This window comes from Phocoena sinus, chromosome 20, assembly GCF_008692025.1.
Source record: "Phocoena sinus isolate mPhoSin1 chromosome 20, mPhoSin1.pri, whole genome shotgun sequence".
Classification (NCBI taxonomy): Eukaryota; Metazoa; Chordata; class Mammalia; order Artiodactyla; family Phocoenidae; genus Phocoena; species Phocoena sinus.
The window spans coordinates 1,667,355-1,689,327 of record NC_045782.1 but is presented as its reverse complement, the minus strand read 5'-3'; the positions used below and the strand labels follow the sequence as shown (position 1 = coordinate 1,689,327).

The following is a 21,973-nucleotide window of genomic DNA, read 5'->3' as shown; positions in this document are numbered from 1 at the left end:
TACATTTAAGTCTTGAATCCATTTGGAGTTTATTTTTGTGTATGGTGTTAGGGAGTGTTCTAGTTTCATTCTTTTACATGTAGCTGTCCAGTTTTCCCAGCACCACTTATTGAAGAGGCTGTCTTTTCTCCATTGTATGTTCTTGCCTCCTTTGTCGTAAATTAGGTGCCCATATGTGTGTGGGTTTATCTCTGGGCATTGTATCTTGTACCATTGATCTATATTTCTGTTTTTGTGCCAGTACCATACTGCCTTGATTACTGTAGCTTTGTGGTATAGTTTGAAGTCGGGGCGCCTGATTCCTCCAACTCCATTTTTCTTCCTCAAGATTGCCTTGGCTATTTGGGATGTTCTGTGTTTCCATACGAATTGTAAAATTTTTTGTTCTAAATCTGTGAAGAATGCTATTGGTAGTTTGATAGGGATTGCATTGAATCTGTAGATTGCTTTGGGTAGTATAGTCATTTTCACAATATTGATTCTTCCAATCCAAGAACATGGTATATTTCTCCATCTGTTTATGTCATCTTTTATTTCTGTCATCAGTGTTTTATAGTTTTCTGAGTACAAGTCTTTCATCTCCTTAGGCAGGTTTATTCCTAGGTATTTTATTCTTTTTGTTGCAGTGGTAAATGGGAGTGTTTCCTTACTTTCTCCTTCTGATTTTTCATTGTTGGTGTATAGGAATGCCAGAGATTTCTCTGCATTAATTTTGTATCCTGCAACCTTAACAAATTCATTGATTAGTTCTAGTAGTTTTCTGGTGGCATCTTTAGGATTTTCTATATATAGTATCGTGTCATCAGCAAACAGTGAGAGTTTTACTTCTCCTTTTCCAATTTGTATTCCTTTTTCTTCTCTGATTGCCGTGGCTAGGACTTCCAAAACTATGTTGAATAAGAGTGGCAAGAGTGGACATCCTTGTCTTGTTCCTGATCTTAGTGGAAATTCTTTCAGTTTTTCACCATTGAGTGTGATCCTTGCTGTGGGTTTGTCATATATGGCCTTTATTATGTTGAGGTAGGTTCCCTCCATGCCCATTTTCTAGAGAGTTTTTATCATAAATGGGTGTTGAATTTTGTCAAAAGCTTTTTATGCATCTATTGAGATGATCATATGGTTTTAATTCCTTAATTTGTTAATATGGTGTATCACATTGATTGATTTGCATATATTGAAGAATCCTTGCATCCCTGGGATAAGTCCCACTTGATCATGGTGTATGGTCCTTTTAATGTGCTGTTGGATTCTGTTTGCTAGTATTTTGTTCAGGATTTTTGCATCTATGTTCATCAGTGATATTGGTCTATAATTTTCTTTTTTTGTGGTATCTTTTTCTGGTTTTGGTATCAGAGTGGTGGTGGCTTCATAGAATGAGTTTGGGAGTGTTTCTCCCTCTGCAAGTTTTGGAAGAGTTTGAGAAGGATAGGTGTTAGCTCTTCTCTAAATGTTTGCTAGAATTCGCCTGTGAAGCCAGTGGTTCTGGACTTTCGTGTGTTGGAAGATTTTTAATTATGGTTTCAATTTCATTATTTGTGATAGGTCTGTTTATATTTTCTATTTCTGACTGGTTCAGTCTTGGAAAATTGTACCTTTCCAAGAATGTGTCCATTTCTTCGTGGTTGTCCATTTTATTGGCGTATAGTTATTTGTAGTAGTCTCTTATAATCCTTTGTATTTCTGCAGTGTCAGTTGTGATTTCTCCTTTTGCATTTCTAATTTTATTGATTTGCATCCTCTCCCTTTTTTTCTTGATGAGTCTGGCTAAGGGTTTATCAATTTTGTTCATCTTCTCAAAGAACCAGCTTTTAGTTTTATTGATCTTTGCTATTGTTTTCTTAGTTTCTACTTCATTTATTTCTGCTCTGATCTTTATGATTTCTTTCCTTCTACTGACTTTGGGTTTTCTTTGTTCTTATTTCTCTAGTTGTTTTAAGTGTAGGGTTAGATTGTTTATTTGAGATTTTTCTTGTTTCTTGACATGAGATTGTATTGCTATAAACCTCCTGCTTAGAACTGTTTCTGCTGCGTCCCATAGGTTTTGGGTCGTCGTGGTGTTTTCATTGTCATTTGTTTCTATGTATTTTTTTTAATTTCTTCTTGGATTTTTTTCAGTGATCTCTTGGTTATTTAGTAGCACACTGTTTAGCTTCCATGTATTTGTGTTTTTTTACAGTTTTTTTTCCTGTAATTGATTTCCAATTTCATAGCGTCGTGCTCAGAAAAGATGCATGATACAATTTCAGTTTTCTTAAATTTTCTGAGGCTTGGTTTGTGACCCAAGATGTGATCTATCCTGGAGAATGTTCCATGTGCACTTGAGAAGAAAGTGTATTCTTCCACTTTCGGGTAGAATGTTCTTTAAATATCAATTAGGTCCATCTGGTCTGTTGTGTCATTTAAAGCTTGTGTTTCCTTATTTATTTTTTGTTTGGATGATCTGTCTGTTGGTGTAAGTGGGGGTGTTAAAAGTCCCCTACTTTTATTGTGTTACTGTCGATTTCTCCTTTCATGGCTGTTAGCACTTGCCTTATGTATGGGGGTGCTCCTATGTTGGGTGCATAAACATTTGTAATTGTTATACCTTCTTCTTGGATTGATCCTTTGATCATAATGTAGTGTCCCTCTTTATCTTTTGTAACAGTCTTTATTTTAAAGTCTATTTTTTCTGATATGAGTTTTGCTACTTCAGCTTTCTTTTGATTTCCATTTCCATGGAATATCTTTTTCCATCCCTTCACTTTCATTCTGTAAGTGTCCCTAGGTCTGAAGTGAGTCTCTTGTAGACGTCATATATATGGGTCTTGTTTTTGTATCATTCAGCCAGTCTGTGTCTTTTAGTTGGGGCATTTAATCCATTTACATTCAAAGTTATTAATGGTATGTATGTTCCTATTACCATTTTCTTAATTGTTTTGGGTTTGTTTTTGTGGGTTTTTTTCTTCTCTTGTGTTTCCCGCTTAGAGAAGTTCCTTTAGCATTTGTTGTAAAGCTGGTTTGGTGGTGCTGAATTCTCTTAGCCTTTGCTTGTCTGAAAAGCTTTTGACTTCTCCATCGAATGTGAATGAGATCCTTGCTGGGTACAGTAATTTTGGTTGTAGCTTTTTCGCTTTCATCACTTTAAGTATGTCCTGCCATTCCCTTCTGGCCTGCAGAGTTTCCACTGAAAAATCAGCTGATAACCTTATGGGGATTCCTTTGTGTGTTATTTTTTGTTTTTCTCTTGCTGCTTTTAATATTTTTTCTTTGAATTTCATTTTTGTTAGTTTGATTAATAATATGTGTCTTGGTGTGTTTTTCCTAGGGTTTATCCTGTATGGGACTCTCTGTGCTTTCTGGACTTGAGTGACTATTTCCTTTCCCATGTTAGGGAAGTTTTCAACTATAACCTCTTCAAATATTTTCTCAGACCCTTTCTTTTTCTCTTCTTCTGAGACCCCTATAATTCGAATGTTGGTGAGTTTATTGTTGTCCCAGAGGTCTCTGAGATTGTCTTCAATTCTTTTCATTCTTTTTTCTTTATTCTCTTCCTCAGCAGGTATTTCCACCATTTTGTCTTCCAGCTCACTTATTCGTTCTTCTGCTTCATTCTGTTATTGATTCCTTCTAGTGTATTTTTCATTTCAGTTATTATGTTCATCTCTGTTTGTTCTTTAGTTCTTCTAGATATTTGTTAAACATTTCTTGTATTTTCTCAATCTGTGCCTCCATTCTATTTCTGAGATTCTGGATCATCTTTACTACCATTACTCTGAATTGCTTTTCAGGGAGATTGCCTATTTCCTCTTCATTTATTTGGTTTTGTAGGTTTTTACCTTGCTCCTTCATCTGTGACATACTTTTTTGCCATCTTATTTTATTTTATTTTTTTTTACGAGTGGAATTGTTTTCCTGTCTTACTGATTGTTTGGCCTGAGGTTTCCAACTCTGGGGTTTGTAGGCTAGCGGGTAGAGGTGGGTCTTGGTGCTGAGATGAGGAACTCCGGGAGACTTCACTCCAAAGAATATTCCCTGGGGTCTGAGGTTCTCTGTTACTCCAGTGGTTCAGACTCGGAGCTCCTACCGCAGGAGCTTCTTTCGGCCTGACCCCAGGCTCGTGAAACAAGATCCTGCAAGCCGCCTGGGGTGGCAAAAAAAAGACACACAATAACAAAGTAAAACATAAAATTAGGAAACTAACAGATATATTAGGGAGAATATAAAAGTAAAAATATAGATGAGTCCACAACCAGGAGGTACAACAGTACCACAATAGTAAAAGAAGAGGAGAAGGGAAAAGAAGAGGGGGGGAAGGCCTTGGCTACCAGTTCATCTTGGGGTTCCTCCTGTCTCCTTGTGGGTCAGAGTCCCCCACCAGCAGCTGGCAGGCGCCCTAGTTGTGGGGAGACGCTAACTCTGCGCCTTCCCACACCACCATCTTGACTCCGCCCAGAAAGAACACTTTAAATTCAATAATATGAAAACAACCCAATTAAAAAATGGTCAAAAGATCTGAATAGTTAGCTTATCAAAGAGTATAGATGGCAAATAAGCATATGAAAAGATGCTCAACACCGTAAGTCATCAGGGAATTGCAGATTAAATCAACGAGATTCCACTGTATACCTATTAGAATCTAATCTACCTGTAAGATTTTACCTATGGCCAAAATCTGGAACGCTGACAACACCCAATGCTTGCAGAGATGTGGAACAACAGGAACGCTCATACATTGTTGGTAGGAGCCCAAAATGGTACAGCCACTTCGGGAGAGTTTGACAGTTTCTCACAAAGGTAAGCATAGGCTTACAATATTGCCCAGTGTTCACGGTGCACTCATTAACCCACATGAGTTGAAAACTTACATTTACATATAAACCTTGGACACAAATGTTAATAGCAGCTTTACCGTTTCTTTTTATTTTTTATTATTTTTTATTTTTGTCTGTGCTCAGTCCCAGTTGTAGCACACAGGATCTTAGTTGCAGCATGTGGACTTCTTGGTTGCGGCATGCAGACTTCTAGTTGCAGCACACAAACTCTTAGTTGTGGCGTGCATGCAAGATCTAGTTCCCTGACCAGGGATTGAACCTGGCCCCCTGTATTGGGAGTGCAGAGTCTTACCCACTGGACCCCCAGGGAAGTCCCTAGCAACTTTATTCTTTTTTTAAAAAGTTTATTTATTTTTGGCTGCATTGGGTTTTCGTTGCTGCACATGGGCTTTCTTTAGCTGCAGCGAGTGGGGGCTACTCTTCATTGCGGTGCACAGGCTTCTCATTGCAGTGTCTTCTCTTATGCAGAGCATGGGCTCTAGGCACACGGGCTCAGTAGTTGTGGATTGCGGGCTCTAGAGCACAGGCTCAGTAGCTGTGGCACACGGGCTTAGTTGCTCCACGGCATGTGGGATCTTCCCGGACGAGGGCTCAAACCTGTGTCCCCTGCATTGGCAGGTGGATTCTTAACCACTGCGCCACCAGGGAAGCCCAGCAGCAGCTTTATCCTTAATTGCCCAAACTTGGAAGCAACCAGATGTGCTTCAATCAGTGACTAGATAATCAAACTGTACTACATCCATACAAAGGAATTTTACTCAGTGGTAAAAAGAAAAGAGCTCTCAAGCCGTGAAAGGACCTGGAGGATCCCTAAGTGAGAGCAGCCAGTCTGAAAAGGCTCCATGTCCTACGATTCCAGCTATATGACATGCTGGAGTTGGCAAAACCATAATAACGATCGGTGGCTGCCAGGGGTTTGGGTGTGGGGAGAGAGTAGTCCATGAGCAAAAGGCATTTTTAGGGCAGTGAAGCTAACTCTGTATGATACTGTCATGGTAGGTACATGAAATACATTTGTCAAAAGAACCCATTGAACTAGATGACACCAAGAGTCAACCCCAATGTAAACTGTGGACTTTAGTTAATAATAATGTAGCAGTGTTCATTCATCAATTGTAACAAATTTATTACTCTATGCACAATGTTAATAATAGAATCTGTGCGTGGGTCTGTGAGGGGCAGCATTTATGGGAACTATGTACTTCTGTGAAATTTTTCTGTAAACCCAAAACTGCTTAATTTTTAATTAAGTCTTTTTAAAATGGGCAAAGGGTCTGCATTGGCATTCCTCCAAGGATAATATAAAAATGGACAGTAAGGACATGAGGGTGGTCAATATATTAGCCATTGACTCATACAAATGAAAACACAGCAGATACCACATACACCTGGTGGCAGTAATGACAGGTGTTGGCCTAGATTTGGAGATATAGTGCAGCCACTGTGGAAAACAATTTCACAGTTCCTCAAAAAGTGAAGCACAGAGTTACCGCATGACCCAGCAGTTGTACTCCTGGGTATATACCCAAGAGAATCGAAAACGCATGTCCACACAGAAACTTCTACACGAATGTTCCCAGAAGCACTATTCAGAATAGCCAAAAACTCTTCAAGGAAATCTCTGTGAAATCACTAGGTGACCAAGGTAATGGAGCAGAGACCCAGTGGCCATACACAATAAAGAATACTGTTCTAACAAAAATAGTTTCAAAAAGTAAAAAAAAAAAAAAAATGAATCTTTATCAAGCAGTGGGGGTGGAAAGTATCTGACTCCAGAATTGCCAGACTGTAATAGTCAAAATTCCCAATTTTTAATATAAAATTACTAGGCATGCAAAAAATCAGACATGTATGGCCGCTTCACAGGAGGAAAAGATTAATAGACACTGTACCTGAAGAAGCCAGACAGTGAACTTTCCTGAGAAATACTTTGCCTTTTTGTTTTTTAATATTTGTTTATTTAGTTGGTTGGTTGCACTGGGTCTTAGTTGTGCCTCCTTTAGTTGTGCCTCACAGGCTCCTTAGTTGCAGCACACAGCCTCCTTAGTTGTGGCATGCGACCTCTTAGTTGCAGCATGCATGTGGGATCTAGTTCCCTGGCCAGGGATTGAACCCGGGCCCCTAGCATTGGGAGCACGGAGTTTTAAACCACTGCGCCACCAGGGAAGTCCCTAAATTAACAGTCTTAAAATGCTCAAAGAGCTAAAGGAAACCAAGAGCATGATGTCTCAACAAATAGAGAATTCCAACAAAGAAATAGGAAATATAGGAACCAAATAGAAATCCTAAATAATACTGTATCTGAAATGAAAATATTACTTGGTGGTTTTAGGAGCAAATTGGAATAGGTAGAAGAAAGAATCAATGAACTTCAAGATAGGACTCTGCTGACACCAGCTGTGTGTCTACAACTCAATTCAATTCAGTTCTGAACTCAAGTTAGGAGCATCAGATGCCACAAGCTGAAGGGCAGTGTCCTCAGCAGACTGCCCTCCCTTCAGGTACCAGCCACAAGTGGGATGCCGGGATACCCACACTTCTGCCCGGCTGACTACACTATAAATTCGGCATTTCCCATAGCCTCCTCCATTCTGTACTTGGCTAGAGTGTGTCACAGAACACACTGAAAATGCTATACTTATGATTATGAATTTTATAAAAGAAACAACTGAGGAACACCAGATATAGTAAGTAAGGCAAGGTCTGGGGCCAGAGATGATGCAGAGCTTCCAGGCCCTCTCCTCTCGGGGTCTGGGCCCGTCACCCTCCCAGCATATCAAGTGTTCATCAAGCAGAAATCTCCCCTGGGTTTTAGAATTCAGAACTTTTATATGGAGTTTTATTATTGATACATAGATATGATTGATTACACCATTGGCCATGTGATTGAACTCACTCTCTAGCCTCTCTCGGGGAGATCAGGGAGGTGAGGCTGAAATTTCCAACCCTCTACATGTGTGGTTGGTTTTTTAGTGACCAGCCCCCATCCTGCAGCTATCTAAGGGCAGCTGCATGTGTCACCTCATGCTACAAACACTTCTATCACTCAGGAAAGTCCCAAGCGTTTTTAAAGCTCTGTGCCAGGAACTGAGGGTCAGAATCCAGGTATACTCTTTATTATATCAGAATAGGTCACTTGAGATTATCCAGTATGAGGAGCAGAAAGGAAAAAAAGGATTGAACAAAAATAAGCAGAGCCTGAAGACCTATAAGACACCATCCAGTGTAGCAACATATTCATAATGGGAGTGCCAGAAGAGGATAAAAGGAGCAGGAGGAATATTTGAAGAAAGGTCAGAAACATCCCCAAGTCGATGAAATACTTGGATCTACAAATCCAGTAACCTCAGTTAGCTCAAAGCAAGATAAATTCAAAGAGATCCACACTGAGACGTGTTATAATCAAGTTGTACAAAGACAAAGGGAGACTTTTGAAAGCAGGAAGGAAGTGACTCATCATGCAGAAGGGAGTCCTCAGTAAGACTCATAGCCACTTTCCCATCAAATACCATGGAGGCCAGAAGATGGGGGGATGACAGATTTAAAGTTCTGAAAGAAGAAACTGTCAACCAGAAATCCTTTATTTGGCAGAACTATGCAGAGGACAGGAATATTAAAACACTCCCAGATAAACAAGAGCTGAGAAAATGTGTCACTGGTGGGCCTGCACTATAAGAAATGCAAAGGGGAGTCTTCTAGGTTGAAATGAAGGGGCCTTAGGTAATAATACAAAGCAATGTGAAGAACTGAAAAGCACTGATAAAAGTAAAACTACATAGTCAAATAAAAAAGCCAGTATTATTATTATATTTGTCTCTCCCTCTAAATATAAAATTATAATTATAGGGAATTCCCTGTCAGTCCAGTGGTTAGGACTCTGTGCTTCCTCTCCCAGGGGCCCCGGTTTGATCCCTGGTCAGGGAACTAAAATCCCACAAGCCACACGGTGGAGCCCAAAAAAAAGGTTATAATTATAAACATAATAGGCACACAATATATAAAGATTTAATTTGTGACAGTAACATAAAGGAGGGACTCAGATCTATTTAGGAGCAGAGTTTTTGTATATAGCCATATGTTGGACACACTGCAGGTTCAGTTCCTGACCACCACGATAAAGTAGGTTTCTTAACAAGTGAGTCTCACATGAATTTTTTGGTTTCCCAGTGCATATAAAAGTTATGTTTACACTACTGTAGTCTAATTAAGTATGCTACAGCATTATGTCTAAAAAAAACTATGTACACCTTAATTTAAAAATACTTTATTGCTAAAAAATGCCAAAACAATTACAATAGTACTATCAAAGATCACTGGTCAGAGATCACCATAACAAATATAATAATTATAAAAAAGTTTGAAATATTGCAAGGATTACTAAAATGTGATGCAGAGACGCCAAGCGAGCAAATGCTGTTGGAACAATGGCGCCAGTAGGCTTGCTCGATGCAGGGTTGACACAAACCTTCAATTTGTAAAAAAACACAATATCTGCAAAGCATAGTAAAATGAGATAAAAACTAAATTGGGGGCTTCCCTGGTGTCACAGTGGTTAAGAATCCGCCTGCCAATGCAGGGCACACGGGTTCGAGCCCTGGTCCGGGAAGATCCCACATGCTGCAGAGCAACTAAGCCCTTGTGCCACAACTACTGAGCCTGTGCTCTAGAACCCGTGAGCCACAACTACTGAGCCCGTGTGCCACAACTACTGAAGCTCATGTGCCTAGAGCCCATGCTCCACAACAAAAGAAGCCACCACAAAGAGAAGTCCGCACACTACAAGGAAGAGTAGCCCCCACTCGCCGCAACTAGAGAAAGCCCACGCGCAGCAATGACCCAATGCAGCCAAAAGTAAAATTAATTAATTTTACAAAACTAAGTTGGTACTAATTCAGACTAGATTGTTATAAATTTAATGTGGTAATTGTAAGCCCCAGTGTAGCCACTAAGAAAAAACTAAAAAATCTACAGAAAAAGAAAATGAAGAGGGAATCAAACAGTATATGAAGAAAAAATTCGTTCAACACAAAAGAAGGCAGTAATGGATGAACTGAGGGACAAGAAAGACACACGGCATATGGGAAACAAATAGTAAAATAACGGAAGTCCTTTATTATCAGCAGTTAGTTTACATGTAAATGGATTAAACTCTCCAATTAAAAGGGAGCGATTGGCAGAATGGGTAAAGAAACATGATCCAACTATATGCAGCCTATAGGAGACTGTAGGTACAAAGACAAATAGGTTGAAAGTGAAAGGATGGAAAAAGATATTCCGTGCAAATTGCAACCAAAAGAGAACTGGAGTGGCTATACTAGCGTCAGACAAAATAGACTTTAGGTCACACTGGTACAGGAGTCAATGAGGACGCTATATGTTGGTAAAGGTCAATCCGTCAGGGGGTAAAACAACCGTAAACATACACTCACCCAGCAACAGAGCCTGATCAAAATTAGCATCACTGGAGAAGGAAATAAACAGTTCTACCATAATACTTGGGGACTGCAATACCCCACTTTCTATAATGGATGGGACAGCTGAACAGAAGGTCAGTAAGGAAATAGAGGATTTGAACAACACTCTAAAGCTGACAGACACATCAGTCCTTCACCCAGCAACGGCAGAGTGTACACTCTTCTCAAGTTCACATAGAATATTCTCCTGGATAGACCATAAGTTAGGCCTTAAAACAGTTTTTTAAAATTTTTATTTTATTTATCTTTGGCTGTGCTGGGTCTTCATTGCTGTGGGTGGGCTTTCTCTAGTTGTGGCGAGTGGAGGTTTCTCTTCATTGCGGTGCACAGGCTTCCCATCGCGGTGGCTTCTCTTGTTGTGGAGCACGGGCTCTAGGTGCTCAGGCTTCAGTAGTTGTGGCGCACAGGCTTAGTTGCTCCGCGGCCTGTGGGATCTTCCTGGACCAGGGCTCAAACCCGTGGCAGGCAGATTCTTAACCACTGTGTCACCAGGGAAACCCCAAACAATTCTTAAATAGATTGAAATCATACAAAGTATCTTCCCTGACAACGATGAAATGAACCTAGAAATCAGTAACAGAAGGAAAACTTGAAAATTCAAAAATATGTGGAAATTAAACAACACAGCCTTAAACAACCAGTGGTCCAAAGAAGTAGACACAAGGGAAATTAGAAAATAGTTTGAGACAAATTAAACAACACACCAGGACTTACGGCATGAAAGCCATGAAAGCAGTTCTCAGAGAGATCTTTATAGCTGTAAATATCTTTATTAAAAAGACAAAATATCTTAAATCAACAGCTTAACTTTACACCTCAATGAACTAGAAAAGGAAAAGCAAACTAAATTCAAAGCCAACAGAAGGAAGGAAATAATAAAGGCTAGAGCCAAGATAGACAAATAGAGAACAGAAAAACTAGAATCAACAAAACCAAAAGTTGTTTCTTTGAAAAGATAAGAAAATTGGCAAACCTTTATCTAGACTGAATATGAAAAAAAAGAAAATACACAAATTAATAAAATCAGATATGAAAGTAGGGACATTGCTATTGACCTTATAGAAATAAAAAGGATTGTAAAAGAATACTATGAATAATTATACACCAACGAATTTGATAGCCTAGATAAAATGGAAAAATTCCTAGAACAGATCAAGTACCAAAACTAACTCAAGAAGAAATAGAAAATCTGAAAGGACTTACAACAATTAAAGAGGTTGAATCAGTAATAAAACAAACCTCCCATTAAAAAAAAGGAAAAAAAAAAAAAAGGACCAGATTGTTTCACTGGTGAATTCTGCCGAACATTTAAAGAAGAATTAACAGCAGTCGTTCTCAAAGTCTTTGAAAAGAATGGAAGAGGATGGCATCCTTCCTAACTAATTCTGTGAAGTCAGCATATTACCGTGATATCAAAACCAGACAAAGACATCACAAGAAAACTAGAGACCAATATTCCTTACGATTATTGATGCAAAAGTCCTCAACAGAATACTAGCCAACTAAATCCAGTAGCATGTTGAAAGCATATACACCATTTACCAAGTGAGATTTATCTCAGAAATGCAACATACAAAAATTAATTGATATATCACATTAGGGACTTCCCTGGTGGTCCAGAGGTTAAGACTCCACGCTTCCATTGCAGGGGGTGTGGGTTTGATCTCTGGTTGGGGAACTAAGATCCCACATGCTATATACAGTGCGGCCAAAAAAAATTAAATTAAAATTTTTTTAAAAAAATCCAAAAAGAGGGGGCTTCCCTGGTGGTGCAGTGGTTGAGAGTCCGCCTGCCGATGCAGGGGACATGGGTTCGTGCCCCGGTCCGGGAAGATCCCACATGCTGCGGAGCGGCTGGGCCCGTGAGCCAAGGCCGCTGAGCCTGCGCGTCCGGAGCCTGTGCTCCGCAGCGGGAGAGGCCGCAACAGTGAGAGGCCCGCGTACCACCAAAAAAAAAAAAAAGAAAAAAAGCTTGGAAGGCTCAGGAAGTGCCTGGAAACCCAACCTTGAAATGACCTTTCCAAGGTTGTTGGCTTGCAGATTAAGAACCACTAAGTAAAGGGAGAGGCTCTCAGGGTCTCTGGGATAAAGAAAAACACACACACACACACACACCTGCATTAATAGAACGAAGAGGAAAAAAACCATACAATCATCTTCACTGATGCAGAAAATGCACTTGACAAAATTCAGCGCCTTTTTACGATAAAACACTCAACAGACTAGGAGTAGAAGGGAGCTTGTGATGTGTCTCACACCCTCGGGGAATCTCCTCTTTGCTCTTCTATAAAACTAGTGTTCACAGACACCCACGTAAGCTCTGGGGGGTATGGATGTGCATTTTGCCTGTTCTGCCCCAGGGACACCAGACCTCAAACATTTGTCCATTTTAAAAATACGTTTTTAGTAACGAATGACCAAAATAATAATTGCTAACATTTATTTTTGCTTTGTAGTAAGCATTTTGCTAAACAGCTTTTCATGATCGTCTCATGTATAGTCCCTATAATTCTATGAGGTAGGGAATATATTGTCCACATTTTACGGTCGAGCAAATGGAGAAAAGTAAGGAACTCGTTTAAAGACACAGAGTTAAGATGGGGTCAGTATTTTGAATGTTATTCTGAGTGCAAGTACCTAATTCTGGATAAATCTTACTGTTTACTTACTGACTGTACTGAGATAAAAAAAGAAAATTGGGTGAAAAGAATCTAACATTTCAGGTAATTCTACATAGGCTATGAAGTTTAGAATATTGACATTTATAATTCTGGAACACTCATCGAGACAGCAAAATTTTCAGTAATTTTTCGAAAATCCATTTCTGGCTCTACCAATCAGCAGCCACCTGTTTGCTGAGAGCACGCTTCTGCCCGAGCGGTAGAATTCAGTGTTTTCCTTGCGGCTTGACCTTAGCAGTGTACTGTGTCAGTCAGGGTTCAGCCAGGGAGCAGAAGCGGCAGCAGGTGTGTGCGGACCGCGTCAGATCCATTTACCCCAGGGGCCGCTGGAGCCGCACGCCTATGGGGCAGCTGTCAGGGAGGAGGTGGAAGGCGGGCTGGGAGGGATGGGAGGGCCTGCTGGCTTCTACTGCCTTTGACCTTGGGGACAGGGAACTGAGCACACAGGCCTGGCTCCAGAGTCGGGGGCCCCGGGGGAGGAACCGAGGAAAGGTAGGGCAGCTGCTCCTCCTGCCCAGGGGAGACCAGCATCAATGCGCGTGTCTTCCCGGGCGTTTTGCCTGCTTCCTGCCAGGCCTTATTAATAGGTATTTAGATTTTCTGTAGGTGTGTTTGTTTTTGCTATTTTGAATGTGATCTTTAACCCAGTTCTCATTGGTAATTGATGACATACAGGAAAGCTATTGGTTTGAAAGTTGACCTTGTCTCTTACAGGTTTTCTGAAGCCTCTGATTTGCTCCAGGACTTTCTCAGCTTCTCTGTATTTTCTGGGTAGGTGATCTTGTCAGGCATAAATCATGGGGCTCTTGTCTGTCTCCTTCAGCGTGTGCACCTCACACGTCCTACCTGTGTGACTGCACCGGGCAGGCTGCAGAGCCCAAGTGCTGGCAGCTCCTGCGAATTTCCAGTCCCCTGAGCGCTGCTCCGCTCCATTCCCAGGTGCCGGCACTTAGCCCGCCAGCTCCTCGGGTGGAGTGTGTGCTCTGTTGAGAAAGTCGTGGCAGCTGCCAGCAACTCAGTATCCTGAGGAAGGAGAGGGGCCTGGTCGCGCCAGCTCCTCCGGATGGAACTTACATCCCTTATCCTGAGGGTGGCCCAGAGACCTCTGCTGTTGTTTGCATTTCACCTGGCTTGGTGATCCTCTGGCGTTTGGTTGGAAACTGCTGTTTATAGTAACCTTGTACTTATAATCTGGGCTCTGGCTTCTCCTACTTTAGTTTGCTGTCAATCTGACTCCATCAGCTTTTCATCAGCTAGGAATTCCTCAAAACGTCTAGTTCACTAATGGTATTTGAAGCAAGAGGAAGAGTGATATAGGAGTTTAGTCTGCACTTTGATCTAATTTTTAAACCTACCTTTAAATTGTTAACGTTCCTTCTTCATTTTAGTTGTGTTTGTTTTAAATATTTATTTAGGCTGCGCCGGCTCTTAGTTGTGTCGTGCGGGATCTTTAGTTGCGGCATGCATGTGGGATCTAGTTCCCTGATCAGGGATCGAACCCAGGTCCCCTGCATTGGGAGCAGAGAGTCTTAGCCATTGGACTGCCAGGGGAGCCCCTAGCTGTTTTTTGAAAACAGCATATAATTACTGCTTCTTGAACCATATCTGAGACATAAGAGGAGGCGAAATCTCCCACCCTTTTCCACTTCTATCTCCTCACCCAAAGGAACAGTCATTCATCTGAAGCAGGTTGGATTCCAGGACCCTGGTGAAGCCATATTTATTAGTGGATAAGCCCCTGTATACGGACATTTCCCTCACATTAAGAGCTTCTAAAAATCAAGAAAAAAATGACCAACAGCCTAATAGAAAAAAATGGGCAAAGGATATGGAAAATATGTAGAATGTTTATGAATAAGTCCTATGACCCATTACTTCCTTCCCTTTCCTGGACCAACCCACCTCACACTTTCTTTTATCTTCTTGGTTTTGTCACCTATAAATGTTTCCATAAACAACCTATTTTGTATTTTGGTTTTTCACGTTCATTCCTCTTTTCTGAACGGAGCCATTCTTACATATGCCTTCGTTCCTTGTTTCTTTAACTTAGGTTTACGTTTGTGAAATTCATCCACATCTGCATGGATCTGTAATTCATTCATATTCCCTTTTGTGTAGGATCCCATTGAATGCAGACACCACACTTACCTGTTCTACCTTAGATAAGCTTTTGCGTGGTTTCTATTTGGGGCTATTACAAACAGTGCTGCAGTGAATATTCCTCTACAGGTACCATCACACACATGTGAACAGTTTTCTCTAGAGTACACCTAGTAATGGAATTAATCATAGGCTTTATTTATTTATCTTCAATTTTACTAGATAATACAAACTGTCTTCCAAAGCGATTGTACATGGGACTTCCCTGGTGGTCCAGTGGTAAAGACTCCACGCTTCCTGCAGGGGGCGCAGGTTCGGTCCCTGATGGGAGAACTAGGATGTCACATGCCACGTGGCGTGGCCAAAAAAAATTTAATTTTTTAAATTTTTTCTGTAATTGATTTTAATTATTTATTTTTGGCTGCGTTGGGTCTTTGTTGCTGTGCGCCGTCTTTCTCTAGTTGTGGTGAGCAGGGGCTACTCTTCGTTGTGGTGCGTGGGCTTCTCATGGCGGTGGCTCCTCTTGTGGAGCACAGGCTCTAGGTGTGCGGGCTCAGTAGTTGTGTCTCGTGGGCTCTAGAGCGCAGGCTCAGTAGCTGTGGTGCACGGGCTTAGTTGCTCCGAGGCACGTGGGATCTTCCTGGACCAGGGCTCATACCTGTGTCCCCTGCATTGGCAGGCGGATTCTTAACCACTGCGCCACCAGGGAAGCCCTAAATAAATTAAAATTTTTTAAAAACCAGAGTGGTTCTACAAGTATTTCACATCCTTGATGACACCTGATATGGCCTTTGTTTTGAGTAGTTGATCTACAATGTCGTGTTAGTTTCAGACGTACAGCAAAGTGTTTCAGTTTTATATATATATATATGTACATTATAACTGATAATTTTCATTATAGGTCATTACAATATATTGAGTATAGCTTCCTGTGCTATACAGTAGGTCCTTGTTGATTTATCTACTTTATATATAGTAGTGTGTATCTGTTAATCCCAAATTTGTAATTTATCCCTGCCCCCTTTTCCCCTTTGGTAACCGTTTGTTTTCTGTCTGTGAGTCTATTTGTTTTGTAAATAAGTTCATTTGTATCATTTTTTTTTTAGATTCCACATATGAGTGATGTCACATGGTATTTGTTTTTCTCTTTCTAACTTCACTTAGTATGATAATCTCTAGGTCCATCCATGTTGCTGCAAATGGCATTATTTCATTCTTTTTTATGGCTAATACTCCATTGTATATATGTACCACATCCTCTTTATCCATTCATCTGTCGATGGACATTTAGGTTGCTTCCATGTCTTGGCTATTGTGAATAGTGCCATTTTGAACATTGGGGTGCATGTGTCTTTTCAAATTAGAGGGTTTTTTTTCTGGATATATGCCCAGGAGTGGGACTGCTGGATCATACGGAACTCTTGATATTGCTTTAATTTTTAATGTTTGGGAATCTGGTGGCTGCCTAACTGTTTGCTTGTCCTGATTGTAAAAGTAATGCATAATTTTTTTCCCAGTAAATACAGGGAAGTATAGAGAAGTAAAAACTATCTGTAATACCATCACTCAGAAGTATCCTCTGCTAACGTGCTGTATACTTTCAGACTTTTTTCTTATATGTACTTACGGTTTGGTTCCCAAATTCTGGGCCAAGGTGCTATGGGGATAGCAGTGAATCCACAGGCACATTTCAGAGTATTTTAAAATTTCAAGGGAAACAGAATGAGGCTTAATGCCTGTTACACACCACGCAAGCTATCACCTGAAGGCATTTCACAGCTCTAACATTAGAACGCATGTATTTTTTTAATGATGTCGTCATATCTTTGCAAAACTTATCTCAGCAGTTGCTGTGATAAAAAGTTGTGTGAAAGTCAGTGTGAAAAACGCAGTGAGGGTAGCAGCGTCCAACCTGACCTCAGGGCCTGAGAAGTTGTTCAGTGCCCAGCAGGTGCAGGCGTCCACTTAAGAATGAGACAAAAAAAGACTATTATTTTTTTCCATTTATGTGTATTATTTTTAAAATAGCTACTAAATTGTTAGGCTGTGAGTGACTATCAACGTAACTAATTAATGAATACGTATGTCTTTTGGCCACAGGGTGCCATGAAAAACATATTGCTAAGGCACTAACGGTGCCATTAACCAGGAGAGTTTGGGAACCTCTCTGTCATACACACTTTTAAAAAAAGGAATCTGAGATCACACTGTGACAGTCTGGCTTTCAGAGTGTCCAGGGACCTTCTCCAGGCTGTGAGCCCCTGCTGGGGGTCAGCGGAGGTAGAGGTGTCTGGTGGGGTCCTTGTCTCTGCTGCCCTGAAAAGTTCTTGAATATTTCATGGCCTTAGTGCGTGAAGGGGCCACTTCTTTGTGAAGAATAAAGAAATAACTTACTGTTGTTTTGTAAAAATGACATTAGTCGTAAGTTTTAAAAATTTAAGTAATACGGAATTATACAAAGCAAAGAGGAATAAAATAATTCCAGATTCCTCCTCTCAGAGATAACATTACTTGTGACATTTGGTGGATGTCATTCCAGATCTCTCTCATACGTACATACACGTGAGGACAGAAAGTAAATAAGCTGATAGCAATGGGATTATCTGTAGTACTATTTTTAATGCAATTAAATTTACTCTTAAATTCAATTTAAGACTAAAGTGAAACTGAACTGCTGAATTTCAAGTGAGGTTTCATAATGAGACAGTATTTAATTTAAATATCTTAGTGTAAAAAAAGAGTTATTTAAAAAAAGAAGTTGAAGGGGCTTCCCTGGTGGTGCAGTGGTTGAGAGTCTGCCTGCCGGTGCAGGGGACACGGGTTCGTGCCCTGGTCCGGGAAGATGCCACATGCCGCGGAGCGGCTGGGCCTGCGCGTTCGTTCGGAGCCTGTGCTCCGCAGTGGGAGAGGCCGCAGCAGTGAGAGGCCCGTGTACCGGGGGCGGGGGGCGGGGAGTTGAAGCTTGTTTAGACCCCACCTTTCAACCTTCCATAGGATTTACTGATATGAAAACATAATTTATGCTTTATCCCACCTCTGCATTCCCTGCCTCCTGATTTTTTAAAAAACATTATCTTTACATTTACCTTCTGTTCTGTGATCACAAGTCACATTGTTCTTAAGCCTTACTTCCTTATTTCCATATTGCCGGTCCTTCTACCAGAGTCCAATTCCTGAATTACTTTGATTGCAAGCAGTTGTTTTTTTTTTTTTTTAATAGCCAGGGGTGCTATATCTGCTGAGGTGTTACATGCTTGAGGATATTTATGTGTTTGTTGGCTTTATTGAGCATCTGAGGGACAGATGGTCCTGGGTCACATTTTTCTTGCTTCAGAACTTTATAGACATTGCTGTAGTGTCCGCCAGAAATTAATGCAGCTATGTAGAAGAAATTGTGAAGCCACCTGATTTTTTTTCCTGCTTTGTAGGTGATTTGCTCCTTCTTCCTAAAGATCTAGACATTACTTGTCATCCGAGAACAGAATTGTCATCAGGCTCTTAGTATTGCTTTTTGTTCGTTTTTTAGGTACAGAGTACCCATTAAAGTGTCAGACTTCATGCTATTACTTGTTTGAATACTTCTTCTGTTCCTTTGTCCAAGAACAGCAGTACATATTGATATATTAGCATTAATTTTTCTGCCTTTCAGCCTTTCTGTTGTGCTACTATATAGCATAAAAGTCGTCATTTTCATGTAGATTTCACTGGCATTAAGTACATTCACGCTGTTGTTCAGCTGTCACCACTGTCCATTTCCAGGTCCTTTTCATCATCCCAAAGAGAAACCCTGTGCCCATCAAATAATAACTCCCCCCCACCCCACCCCCCAGTCCCTGTCTCTATGAATCTCCCTAGCCAGGTACCTCATGTAAGGGGACTCCTACAGTTCTTGTCCTCTTGCGTCTGGCTTATGTCACTTAGCATAATGTTCTCGAGATTCAGCCCTGTGGTAGCATGGGTCAGAATTTCACTCTTTTTATAGCTCAATCATATTCCTTTGTATACACAGAAATCCATACATCTGTGATGGACACTTGGGTTGTTTCCATCACCTATCGTGAGTGATGCTGTGACGAACACTGGCGTACAAGCATCTGTTTGAGTCCCTGCTTTTAATTCCTTTGGGTGTAACCTAGTGGTGGAATTGCTGGATCGTACCGTAGCTCTAAGTTTTTGAGGAACCGCCAAACTATTTTTCACAGTAGCTTGCACCACTTTACATTCTTACCAGCAATGCACAAGGGCTCCAGATTTCTCCACACCCTCACCAACACTTAAGATTCTTTTACTGTGTGATTATAGGCATCGTGATAGGTGTGAGGTGCGATCTCATTGTGGTTTTCATGCGCATTTCCTAAACGGCTAATGATGTGGAGCATCTTTTCTTGTGCTTATTGGCTATTTGTGGCTGGCCTGGGGACCCCACCCGCGGCTGGCATCTGAAGGGCAGTCTTTTGGGAGACGCGGTTCTTTAACTTGTGGGACCTGATGTCGGCTCCAGTCAGTCAGTGGCAGACTTGAGCTGAGTTGTGAACACCCAGTTGGTGTCAGATCAGTCCTTCCTTCAAATCCCCCAGCTTTCTTCTGCCTGCCCCAATCTGCCGCAGAACCCCTGCAGTGACATGTTCGTGTCAGGTTTCGTATTATTCAGCTCCAGGATTTCTGTCTGGTTCCTGTACTTCCTCTCTTTGTTGAGCTCGTGCTCCTAGTTCCTTTACTTCTGGTCTCCGTCTGGGCCTATTCATTCGGGGATAGTGTCTGCTAATCTTTTCTTCCTGGTAAGTGGCCATACATTCTTGATTCTTTGCATGCACAGTAATTTTGTACTGAAAAACTGGGCATTTTGAATCTTATCATCTCATTAAACAGTTTTTGGCCGTCTTGAATAATGCTGCTAGGAACATTCCTGTAGAAGTTGCTGTGTGGACGTGTCTTCAGGTCTTTGGGTATAGACCCAGGCGTACAGCTGCTGAGTCAGGCGGTAACTCCGTGTTTCTCTTTTTCTGGAACTGTGTAATTGTGTTCCACAGTGGCAGCACCGTCTGACATTCCTCCCGGTCATGTATGAGGGTTGCAGATTCTCCGCATCTACGCCGGTGCTTGTATCTGTGTTTATGACAGCCACTTAGCGCATGTGGAGTGGTATCTCCCTGGGGTTTTCCTTTGTATTTGTCTAATGGCCAAGATGTTAAGCATCTTTTCATGTGTTTATTGGCAATTTGTACATCATCTCTGGAGAAATGTCAGTGCAGATCGTGTGCCCATTTTACAAACGGACTATTTTGTAGAGAAGTTTCAGGCTTAGGGTTTGATGCTCATGACGTGACTCATGGCGGGGGGCACCTGCGTAGCTTCAGGAGGGCGGCTGGTCATCAGAAAGACCACCTGAGCGCCATCACCCCTGTACTTGACCCTGTGCATCTCTTCCACGTGGCTCTTCCTGAGTTGTATCCTTTATAACAAACAAGTAATCCCATGGGAAGTGTTTTCCTGAGTCCCTGTAAGCTGTTCTAGCAAACTACTGAACAAGGAGAGGGTCACAAGAACCCCAGTTTATAGACAGTCAGTCAGAAGTGTGGGTGGCAGTCTCATGGGACTGAGCCCTTAACCCATGGGGTCTGACACACGGTTAGTGTCACAGTTGAATGGAATCACTGCACATCCTGCTGGGGTTGGAGGATTTGGAGAATCGGTTGTTGGCGTGAAAAGCGCCCCCGTTCGGTGGCAGAACAGAAATGACTCGTGCTGCTCTGTTTTTTGAGGACAGGTGATGACCTCCAAGCTCCTTAACAAGTCACACTGGAAAGAGTCTTAATTTTTTTTCTGACAGTGTGGCAGTGGATTTTTAGATATGACAACAAAAATGAAAGCAACAGAAAAGATAGATAAATCGGGCTTCATCAAAATTAAAAACTTTTTGTTCATAGAGCAGACACTATTGAGAAAGTGAAAAGATGGGCTACAGAATTGGGGGTGGAGAATACTGCAAGCCACCCATCTGATAAGGACCCAGCATCCAGAGTGTATTACAGACTCTTGCAACAAACAACTCAATGTACACATGGGCACATTCTCCAAAAAAGATACACAGATGGCCAGTAGACCTATGCAGTGATGATGTCATTGGTGTGCATTAGAACTGCAAACTAAAATGACAGACAGACACTTCACACCCAGATGGCATAATAATTAAAAAAAAACCAAAAAATGCTACTGAATTATACACTTTAAAAGGTTAATTTTATATATATGAATTTCACCTCAAAACTTTCCTGGATGTTTCATCCCACAGCACCCTATTTTGTAGCATGGTGACAGTATTTGGTGCTCTCCCTGAACCTTGCAGCCGCTGTCTCCTCTGACTGGTCTGTACCAGCTCTGCCCACTTGCCTCCCCAGGGCAGCAGGGGAGATGGCCCAGGGGAACACTGCTCTCCAGGTCATCGAGTGGGCTTTGTGTTGGGGAAGCCCAATGGCAGTCATTCCTTTTAGGATTTCCTATCTGGGTTGGTCCAGTTTCCTATAAAAGGCTCTGAAACTCTCCATCGAGAGGTACAGCCACACCTGCTGGCATCTGGGGGCTGAGCTGCAGGAGAGAATAAGCTACAAGTTATCATATAGGTAGAAATAGTACGAGCTCACATTTTAAAGTGTTTATTTTATAAAAGCTTACACGGGGGCTTCCCTGGTGGCGCAGTGGTTGAGAGTCCGCCTGCCGATGCAGGGGACGTGGGTTCGTGCCCCGGTCCGGGAGGATCCCACATGCCGCGGAGCGGCTGGGCCCGTGAGCCATGGCTGCTGAGCCTGTGCTCCGCAACGGGAGAGGCCCGCGTACCGCAAAAAAAAAAAAAAAAAGCTTACACGGCACTACCTGGGACTGGACTAGACGGCACTTCGTACAAACTCAC

At 41.6% G+C, this 21,973-nt stretch overlaps 1 protein-coding gene and 1 long non-coding RNA gene across 4 annotated transcripts in view; one reads left to right on the top strand and one right to left on the bottom strand.

Annotated features, from left to right (window-relative positions):
• The window catches only part of LOC116745043, an 85,707-nt gene that overhangs the window by 22,195 nt on the left and 41,539 nt on the right, over positions 1 to 21,973 (top strand). The gene's annotated exons all lie outside the window — the stretch shown is intronic.
• Positions 21,069 to 21,973, bottom strand: part of LOC116745041 (multidrug and toxin extrusion protein 2-like) — a 50,497-nt gene continuing 49,592 nt past the window's right edge. The window contains exon 16 of the mRNA XM_032615338.1: positions 21,069 to 21,651. Coding sequence (XP_032471229.1) covers positions 21,554 to 21,651 — 98 coding nt within the window. The 3' untranslated portion in view covers positions 21,069 to 21,553. The remainder of the gene's footprint in view (positions 21,652 to 21,973) is intronic.